The sequence below is a fragment of the Poecilia formosa genome, unplaced genomic scaffold (assembly GCF_000485575.1).
Source record: "Poecilia formosa unplaced genomic scaffold, Poecilia_formosa-5.1.2 Scaffold5, whole genome shotgun sequence".
In the NCBI taxonomy this organism is placed as follows: domain Eukaryota; kingdom Metazoa; phylum Chordata; class Actinopteri; order Cyprinodontiformes; family Poeciliidae; genus Poecilia; species Poecilia formosa.
In genome coordinates, this window is record NW_006799944.1 from 2,326,204 (window position 1) to 2,337,330 (window position 11,127).

The window sequence follows — 11,127 nt, forward strand, 5'->3', positions numbered from 1 at the left end:
CATTAGGGATTCTGATTAATACCTGGTCATCCTGAATGACGATACTGAAGCGAGCAACAGCCTGTCCTACAGGGATTATGATGCTGCCTCTGTCTGGAACGAGATCCTCAATAGCAGCATTGGGACCATCAGAGATCTAGAAGGACAGGCACAGACAGAGTCACAATGATTCCTGTACTTTGTCATTCTCAAAAATATATTTGCAAAGCAGTCCCACCTCAAAGTTCACAGTGACAGTCCCATAAGTTCCTTTTTCTCTAATTAAAGTGAAAGGCACATTCCTTCCTCCAGACTCATCAACAACAATCTCTTCAGTCTGAACAAAAGGAAAGGCAAAAAGAACCACAATCATGTACGCTCAAAGCCATTTTAGAGAAATAGAAGACGAATAGAACAAAAATAAAGCAACCAAATTATGAGCAAATTGTGTTAAGCTTCAGGTCACACTCTCATATCTGCATAATGATTCATTTGCTAAAACAATGGAGTAAAATACATAATTATGCGGCTCTTACAGAGTTAAAGGCAATTATTCCAAAGGCATTGTCATTGGATAGGATGGTGATGGTTGCCTTGTTTGGTGTTCCCAGTGTCACACCATTAGATGAACTCTGGAAAAAGAGACAAATTGCTTTTTTTAAAAATGGGCAAATGTACAGTATTTATGTTCATTCTCTTTAATCCCAGTCCCCCAAACACTTTATTCGGACAATCAATGCTCATGGGAAAGGCCAGTGTCCCTGTCTTATCTGCTGCCTTTGCTTCATTCCAGTACACCCACTGAGTAGCCCTGGTGAGACAGCACAAAGGCAGGAAGTGCTGGTTTCTGCCCAGCTGCTCAGTCAGGTTATCTCTCTGCAGGGAACCTTTTTAGGACTTGCACTGTGCTCTGTCAATTGGCACTAAAGCCTAACACACTTAAAGTTTCAGCATTCTTGACATTACATTAGGATTTTATGGGTCTTGAATGCAACTTGGGCTTCTATTACATGTCAGCAGCACCACAGGTTGATTACCTTCATGCCACATCATTTTGATGTAGTGATTCGGGCAAAGGTAGCCCAAAATGAGCACTGAGTGCAATTAGCAGTGTAAATAAAACCATTTTTCAGTATTTTGAGATTAAAAAAATTGTACTTCGTAATATCTGAGAAAACACTCTTTGAAATTATCCTTCAAACTGCACCACTGTGTAAAATGATTCTAATAAGCAAGTTTAATTTAATTTTTAAAATTAATAAATTAATATTTTTAAGATTTTCAAGATGTGCCTGCAAAATTTCTTTGTCACAACTCACAAAGCATGTCAAGCAGATTTAGAACACATATATCACACCTCTTATTCATCCTTCTCCACAAACAAACATGCCACAGTGCTTTCATTCAGATGGTTATGCCAAAGTCGACTCACAGTTCCGGACCCATGGGGTGGGTTTGAAACTGTTCACACAGATCTTTATTTAAACATCTAGATTCTCAAAGATAAAAAGACACAGAGGCACACATTTCCATCTTAGAGGCCAACTTTGTTTACCGTCATTGTACAACCAACAGCATGTTCTTTTATTTATTGCATCTGTCTGGTTTCTTAACGACCAAGCTGCTATGTGTCAACCAAAGTCAGACTAACATTTTCTGTTAAAACAGATTTCACTGTCAGGAATGATGGATGAAACCCAATCAGTCCTTTATTTCTCACTTTTGCTTGATCTGTGACACCCATGGTGCCACACATTCATTCTCCTGACAGCCCATCAGTAAGATGATAGGCAACCATTTGGCTTGAGCTTTGTCCCTGCTGTAGTGTAAACAAACTGGGCCTCATCTGGTCTTTGACTTGTGCTTCTGGACTTTAACAAAACGTTACTCAATACTCCAATTAAAGAATGATGTGGGGAAAAAAAAATGTTTAAGCAGCCAGCTGTTCAAACCTGAACAGTCTACACATTGATGCACCACTTTAACAATTAGTGATTTACAATGATCTTTTAGGGTCTTTCACTGAGGGGGATGACACCAACTCATCAATCAAGCTTGACAGCCAAAGCCTGCGTAAAACCATGGAGATCCTCTCTAGGCAAAAGGATCCCATACTGTGATGAGACTTTGCAGCATATATTACCAGAAAAAAAAAACTTTACTTAAAGCTCAACTAAATATAAAAAATACACTTTCTGAAGCAATCAATCAAACTGATGAACAGTCTCAGTGTAACTGGAACGCAAAGTACCGTGCTGTGTCTTACATGGGTTTTTTTTTTTTCAGGTAATTGTTTTGGAGATGTGTAAAAATCCCACAGTATGAGTGTCTCAACTCTGCAATGCCATATTGCACAAGTACCTCACTGCTTTAAAAAAGTTACATAAGCACTACTCAAATGTACCGTCAAGGATCAGTTTATATCATTACTTAATCTCATACTACGCTATGCAGATGATCTGTCTGCATTGATGAAGATTTACTCACCTCTGCATGCTGAAAGCTTGAAGCAGCTCTTACTCATGATCTACTCTGATTAATTTAGCTGATCACATATGTTGGTGGCAGTCGTGGATTGTGCATAGAGCCCTGACCTTTGATCTTCCAATTTTCACTTGCTCTTTATATGAGGAAAATCCATCCAATTTTGAGGTCATTCAAAAAGTCACACTGCCCTGACACAGTTGAACAGAGTGAAATGTTCACCATACATTACAAAACACATGCACTATGGAGACCACTCACACTACCTCCCCAACACAGACACACACACACGCGCGTACACACGCACACACACACTTGCAGCCTGGGACCTTTCATATCTAAAACTGACATATGAGAAAGGTGAGTAAGAAAAGGCACACCAAAGGCCAAATTAAAGGAAAAATTTGTTTGTGTGACAAAACTTATAACTCCAGACATACAAAAAGATATGAAGAGGAAAATACATTAGACCAGTGGTTCCCAAAACTGGTCCTAATGTGCCCCTGTCCTGCATGTTTTAGGTGTCTTCTTGCTTCCAAACACTTGACTTAAATGAATGGGTGATTAACAAGCTTGTTAACCACCTCCTCTAGTAGCTAGAGAGGTGATGAATCAGGTGAATCATTTGACTCAGGTATGCTGGATCAGAGACATAAAACATGCAGGTCAGGGGTACTTGAGAACCAAGGTTGGGAACCACTGTGTTAGATAGATAAAATAATAGCTTTCACATCAGCAAAGAGATAGTAATAATAAAAAGAAAAGTACACATTTGATTACTATACACAAGTTAAACTTGATGTGAAACAAAGGGTGTTTACCTGTAGTTTAAGGTTGAAGGTAAATGTCTCATCTGCTTCAGGCAGGTCATCATCTTTCACAGCGATGAAAATGGTCTTACTGGACTCAGTAGACAGAAGGAAGGCTGCAGCATTAACAGCTTCAAAGTCACCAGTGTCTACTCCCTCTAGCTGTACACAAGTTATCAAAAGAACAAATTGTCACAATATTTTCAAGATTAAATGTGAGATTGCAAATTACAAATGGAAGGAGTACCACCGAAACATATCAACAGAACAATAAGGAAATGGCTGAGAAAATGCCGTAAAGTTAATGTAAGTATAAAGTTTTAGAAAGTGCAGAGATGGCATATAGCAAAGAAAATAAAAAAATACAAATACAGATTCATCTTCAAGGTTTAAAAAAGTTGTGCTTTCATAGACTTAAAAATGATTCAAGTCACAAGAAGAACTGCTTAAAATGCTTTCTAATGAGATGGTGAATCAGAGTACCTCAGTGTGGAGCCCCCACCTACATGTGCTTATACACTGCATGTATGCAGCAACAGGTGTGCCGCATTTTCATGAAAAACGTGACCTTTCATCATTTGGGGACAAAAAAGATCCAGCCATCATTCTTATTAACAATGTTTTTACTTTCTGGTAAATATACCAGGTATAGATATATACCCATACCTAGGTATATATATATTTTTAAAATGTATATGTGTCAAAGATAATCACCTCTTTCAGACTGCATCAGGGCAGCTGAGGCTACAGTGTAGCTTACCACCATCAGTGTGTGAATGCGTGTGAGAATGTGTGAATAGTTGAATGTTGTGTAAAGTACTTTCGGGTTCTTCTGGACTTGTTAAAGTGCTACACAAGTACAGTAATTTGTGATTACTGTAATAGTCACTATGTAAGGTTTTTGTTTGGCAACGGTAGGAATAATTGCTGTACTTCTGTTTCATATAAAAACAGTCAGATGGCATTACACAGTTGTAATTTTGTGTGACTAGACTGAGACTCCTGTATTTCGGCTCATGCTAACACTATGATGAGAATCTTGTACTGGTCCATGCATATTTCTGGTAGGCATGATGACAAAATGTTCTAAACATGTCCAAATGCACACACAATAATGAGCATGTTTCAAAAATAAAGTAGGGATATTGAGAAATGCAGGGACCCCCGCCTCATCATTCTGCATTGGATAGCTGCCTTAGCTGTACAGATGCAGGGAAAGAGAACCTGAAAATTAACCTCCTCTATGTGGTTAAAATAAAACCCAGCAAAACATTCCTTACAACTACAATTTCTGAACAATCACATTGATTTCTTGACAAAAAATATATAATCCTGTCCTTGACCCAATTAAAAACACTAGGTCTTACTTGTTCTGAAAGATTCATAAGAAGGAAATACAGTATATCTGAATAAAGACAGAATAGTTGCATGTAAGGCTGCAGGATTTCCTGGGCAGAAAAAATCAATTACAGTGAAACAAAGGTGATATACTAGACCTACAAGAACCAAAGCTGTCACGTTGACAGGGTCTCCCAACCTCTCCACAACCAGTCGGACCACAGATGTGCTGGTTTCGTTGACGACAAAGTCCGTCTGCCCCAAGAAACGCAGCGTGGCTGATTCACACAAGGTGCCAGGGATGGACAGAGCCAGAATCAACCCAGCTAGCAGGAGGACAGGGAGCATTCCTGCAGAAAGAGGAAACAAATAAATATTTTACACACAAAGAGCGATACACAAACATAGTAAAATTTGTTATTTACTGCTGATTTGTATTTTTAAAAAAATTTCATTTACATTCAAATACAATGACGCTACGAAATTTCATCTACAGCCGGTGGAAACAGGTCATGTGTAGATTGTACATCTAAAATTACCTAATTTTTACTGGCTGCCAAAGAGCAAATATAATTTTTGCAACTTTTCCTCGTAAGATGTGTTTAGGATTGCAGCTCACGGTCATAAAATTGAGAAATGTATATACAAAAATAAATAAATAAAACAATAGACAGGAATGCCCACAGCTCAAAGTTGTGAAAAAGCAAATACATTGCATTTGAAAAAAGCATTAGTAAAATTTCCAGCTGGAATTTGAATTTATGAGGTAAAAAGTTTTATGATGGTTTATCGGGCGAGGAAGAGGTCAGGGGAAGTGTTATCTGAGAGCAGTGGCATGCAAACTTAACAAATCAGTACCATTTGGCGGTATTTAGATATGTTCCTTGATGAGCCCAAATTACTGTTACCAAATTACAGTTCACCACAGTGTAGAATAACAAGTTCTGGTCCAGTTCTGACCAGTATTGTTACAGGCATCAGTACTACAATATGTCCAATATGTTCAAGCTATCATTATCATACCATTTATTAAATTTGTGATATATGAATTGGTTGTACATGAGTCGCGTTTCTCCACATAATCAATCCTTGTTTTATTTGTGGGAGGAAAATGTAGATGGAAAGTTTTATTCTGAGGACCCATCTGCCATGCCATTCAAACTTTTATTTGTCTTCAATTAGTTTTCGTTCCACATGTTTTTGGCACTACAATGCTACATCAAGCTAAAGCTAAAATAGTCAGACCACATTTGCAATCAAATGTTCTCTCTTTCACTTGGCTCAGAACTAAAGAGAAATCAATGCTGAGGAGAATTGGTTTTGATTTTTCTTTTCTTAATGAGATCCATAGACAGCAGCAGATGGTTCACAATATGCATTAAAAAAAAATAAAAGTCATGCTAAAAACATTTTTACTAGATCAACTTTATGCTCACAAACACCTAATGGGTTCAGTTTGTTTATCTGACTTCTGACTCTTCATCCACTTGAAAAATTTCCCATTAAAAAGGGTTTGCTGGTGGTGTGGTAGCAGACATGACATCACAAGCCTTAAATGGAAATGCATATTAGGTTTGGAGGACGCATCTCTAAAGTTTCTCATTGTGTCATAAATGTGTGTTTTTGAAATGCCCATCCACTTTGATAAGAAGGGATTGCCTGATGGATTTGTTTCAGGCTTTCTTAAATATTTTTGTATGAAGCATTTGTCGTCCCTTTGTTTTTCACATATATTTAAAGTCTTTTCTCAATTTGTCACCTATCTACACCTTTCGAATGTTGTATCTCTTTCTCATCTTCCCAGTCATTTTCTCTCATCTGTCATCTCTTTCTTAGCTCTCTCAGCCAGAATAATCCTAAAGCTGGATGGAGCCTCAGAGGCAGTTGTCATGGTTAACACAACAAAACATCACAGCATGACAAGCGGGGTGGAGCCAGTTTGAAAGCATAGCTGGACTCGTGATCGTTCCCTTCCTTCCCGCGTCTTATACCCATCCCATTCATAATGCACACCACACAGCTTCACCAACAGCAAAAACACAGAAGGTCTTTCAAAGACTATTTACTCTTAATTACAAGGCTTGACATCAACATCAGCAGCTAGTGTTGATGAAGTCATGCTAGTTGTTTTTTTTTTGTTTTTTGTTTTTTTTTTAACACAGAAATACCTAAATGCTGAAAATATCCAATTATTCAAATTTTCCATTCCAGTTGTTTTATATCTGAGATACCCTTAGTTTCAGTCTGTGTTTTGATGAAAAAGCCTGAATAGTACAAGAATAATATATAGCTATTAAACACTTAGTTACGGATGAGACAAAGAAAGAGCTTATTACGTGTGTGAGTGTTCCGCGGTGCTGAGCTGAAGTCAAGGACATGTGTGCGTGTGTGTGTGTGTGTGTGCATGTGTCATGTCCCAGCCACAGCACTGTAGAGATTGCTGGAAAATCCATCAAAAAAGGATTTAGACTGGTGGTTAGTGGGGACGGGTGGAGGGTGAGGGGAACAGAGGTGAGTGTGTTGCTGGACAAAAAGGAGCTGGGGTCGAGTAAATCCGGTTATTTGCCCTGCTTGTCCCAATTGTGGGACTGAGAAACTTTCTTAATTCACAAGCCTGATTGAAATGTTACAAACTCTTGCTTTCACATCAGCTCTTTGAGAGCTCCTTGTAAGCCCTAACTGCTCAAAGGTTGTAATGGCAATGTATCTCCACAATTCTATCACCAAAAACTAAACATATGAGATGCAATGTAGCAACAAAGGTCAGACTCTTAAGCATTTTTCTGGAAAACAGTTTGCTTCACAACCCCAAATTATTCCACTAAAAGGAAAAAAAAATAAAAAGCCTTTCATTATTTAGATCATCTCTGTGATTGATGGTAGCAAGCATGCAGCACTCTAACCTCCTACAAAGCTACGCCAAAACAGAGAGGCGATCGTTTTGCATCTAACGGCTGAGATCCTGAACTTCCTTCAGAGGGCTTGATACAAAGCAGATGCTGAGTAGATGGCACAGGTTTGTTTTACAAGTGGTGGGGCAGTTTTTGTGCTCAAGTCATGCGTTTTGCCAACCCTGACCCCAGGGATCAGAGGGGCCCCAAGGACCTGTCTGTCACAGCTAAAGGCGGCGTGGAGCGCCTGGCGCAGACCTCTGACATTGACAAAACCCAAGAGTCAGAGTTCATGTAGACAGGTTCACACACACAAAAACACACGCAAACACCCAATTTTTACATCAGCAAAAATATGTGAATTGGGTTTCAGGGCCGCTACAATAAGCAGATGCAGTTTTTTGCTTCTTCGGTTTACAAAAAAGTACCTACCAAGGTCTCAGTCTGAATACTTCAGACCATTGAATTCAAAACATGAATTGAAAGGGGAATATAAAAAAAAACAACACTCCAGTCAAAGCTGCAAGTCTTGGGCATTATGCTTAAATTTTCAAACTTTCTTATTTGCAAAATAGCTCAAGCTCATTTGGCTATTTTCAAGTTTTGCTACTAATTCCAAATCCTCTGGAGATTGACTGGACCATTCTGCCTTGATCTAAATTGGTCCATCATAGATCTTATTGTACATTTATGGTGACTGTCTTCCTGGAAGGTGAACTCCCACCCTACTCTCAAACGTTTTACAGTCTCTTACAGCTTCTTCCAAGGTTTCTATTTTTAACCTCTGTTCACTTTCCTACTATCTCAGCAAAGAATCCATGTCAACTTTTTAGGATCAGCATGTTGGCAACACCTGGCAACACCATCGATTTTAAGGATGGTGCATTCATGACAATGTGCAGTGTTGGTTTCTCACCTCACATAGGGTTTTGCACATAGGCCAGAAAATTTTATTTATGTAATTTTTATTTTTATTTTAATGTAACCAGAGCACCTCCTTCAATACTTTTGCTGTGTCTCTTGCATGGGGAGTGGTAAATCTTACATGGGACATCTTAAGCCTTTGCTTCGACAATCGTTTTCTTACTTCTTAAAATTGAGACGTAAGATCTAAAATCTTTGCATGGCAACTGTATATGCGCACTATGTTTGAATCAGACATAGGGGGACTCTTCATTTAACTTCCAACTTCGAAAGGCTGTTGCACCAGCCTTTATTTATAGAAGTAAAAAGGGCTGACTGCATTATGCACTTCACATTTTTTCTATTTTATTTGTGAAACATTTTCAGAGACATTTATCTATGTTCATGCTCTTATGCATTATGCACTTCACATTTTTCCTATTTTATTTGTGAAACATTTTCAGAGACATTTATCTATGTTCATGCTCTTATGTCTTTATATCAAGGTTTTTCTATAGTTAAAAATACTCTGTTAATCTGACAATGGGTTAGTTGCTAGGTAACCAAGCCTTGACAAGTTGAGCAGCCAAAGCTTTAACTTCGCCTACATCTCCCAGAAAGCTGTGGTGTTTTTTGGATTTCAGTTCAGTGAATATTCTATATATTCAATATATATTCTGTCTGATGAATAATCTATTGGTAATGATCATGTGTCTGTCACGATATACATTGTTATTGATTTATTGCACTAAAATACCTTTTGTGGATTATTATATTGTTGTGGTGTGAATTTCTATTAATCTGAATAATCCAAACCATAAACCAAAGACACAATCTCAACGTCTCATGCTGTTGAGACTTGGGCAAAGTCCCATTACTGGCATTCCCCTTTACTCCTGGCCTCACCCAACTGGCCTCTTATTACATGTAGACAAGCTTCTCTGTATAACCTTTTTTCACTTAATGCACTTTAAACTACAAGCCACAATACATCTTCAAATGAACACATAAAAACATAAAACAGTTTCTTATTTAATTCTACAAACTGGTGATACACTGGAGCCATTTTTGGGCTTCAGTATCTCGCCACAGGAGACTTAGAGGAGCCAAGGATCAAACCACCAGCCCTGTGATTGCTGGAAAACATGTTTTACCTCCTGAGCCACAACATTACTTTATTTTCTGGAACCCAAACTGAGTTCACTAAGAATCATTTGCCTACTATGTAGAAAATTATTGTATTTCTTGATGTAGAACTGCCAAATGTACTCATAACAAATAGTTGAAGGCAAATGTAAACATATTATTGGGTTTCAAAACAAAATGATTTAAAGTTTGCATTTAAGTTCCACAATTCCAAGCTGCTACCCTTTCAACAGTATATTAGTTTGTTAGGTCCTATGCTTAAACATGTTTTGGAAAATTGATTTCCCAGCTGAACACTGTTTTTTGATTTTCATCATCCAGCCGTTTCAAAATGTCAGTCCTCTCGCAAAAGCTGGCCTTTTTTGCTCACGAAAGCTAAAACACACAGTACACGGATTATACATGAGGTTAACACTCTTGGTATCAATGAGTAGTTAAATTACACTGTCCTTCTTTAAGTATTCTTTAGACTTCTTAATCAATAATAGCGATTTTGAACCAGAAATTTCAAAATGTACTAATTCATCGTATTTGTGTCACATGCACACAAAATCAATCAACAAATCAAGAGCAACTCGAGAGTCTGCTTTCTCAGTCTGCTTTATCAGTTCTTGTCTTGTTCATGATGCAACACCACACCTTGTGAGTTGGATAAAATTCCCATCGCTTGCATACGACTGCTATCAGCCTTGATACACACATTTGAATTCTGCCATCCATAGCTGCGCTAACGCAGTACAATAATTCTGTCAACAAAAGAAAAACTGGAAATGTCGGTAATACTGTTTTAATTGAGTGCAGTGCGCCACAGTAGAGGGAAAATAATGCAGGAAAAACTGTTGAAGAACAACTTAGAACCACTGGTATTCTGCTCCTTCTTTTTCTTTGCACTAACAAAACTCATATTTGTGAAAGTCCTTACTGAGGGAAGGAGACTCAAACATACAGTAGCTCTTTTCAATATCTGATTAAACTTTGTTTTCTTCTAAGACATGTTAGCTGTTAGCCTATTGCACACAAGGTGTGAAGGTGCTTCCAATACGTAATTAATGAAAGATCACGACAGCAAAGCCTCTTAAGGGTAATGTCTATACCATAAAGACTAAATGATTTCACTTAGAGTAATATTGATCTTTTGTCTTTCACATATTAGTTAAGAAGTCTGCTAAATTTGAATGGCTTATAAGAAAAGAAATGTCGTGTGACAGTCCACTTCTGCAACTTGAGGTGAATGTCAGTGAGCTTTAATCTGTCTGTCTGAGAGAAGCAACTGTTTTATCACCAAGAAGATTTTGTTGATAAAAAAAAGACAAATTTTCAGTGTATCAAAAAAGTTTGAAAAAGTATTATTTTTTTTTTTACTTAGAGTTCTTCAAATCTAAATTGACTCAAGCTGGTCCCAGGTCAGTTTTACAAAACTGATGATCAGAAACTGTCCAAAATGATCGGTGCAGCTGGATTATACTTTATCTTAAAGGGGTCATAAAACATTGAATGAGGTGGCTTTAATATCAAATGTTGAAGCTACATTCTTATAAACACAAAAAGGTTTACTGGAACAGCATGAGGGATGTTGT

The 11,127-nt window shown here is 37.8% G+C and overlaps 1 protein-coding gene across 4 annotated transcripts in view; it reads right to left on the reverse strand.

Annotated features, from left to right (window-relative positions):
- Positions 1–11,127, reverse strand: part of adgrv1 (adhesion G protein-coupled receptor V1) — a 118,547-nt gene that overhangs the window by 96,219 nt on the left and 11,201 nt on the right. For all 4 annotated transcript variants that reach the window (XM_016677045.1, XM_016677041.1, XM_016677037.1 and 1 more), the window contains exons 2-6: positions 4,773–4,960; positions 3,285–3,434; positions 516–611; positions 218–316; positions 23–136 (exon numbers count right to left, since the gene is read on the reverse strand). In XM_016677045.1, coding sequence (XP_016532531.1) covers positions 23–136; positions 218–316; positions 516–611; positions 3,285–3,434; positions 4,773–4,958 — 645 coding nt within the window. In that variant the 5' untranslated portion in view covers positions 4,959–4,960. The remainder of the gene's footprint in view (positions 1–22; positions 137–217; positions 317–515; positions 612–3,284; positions 3,435–4,772; positions 4,961–11,127) is intronic.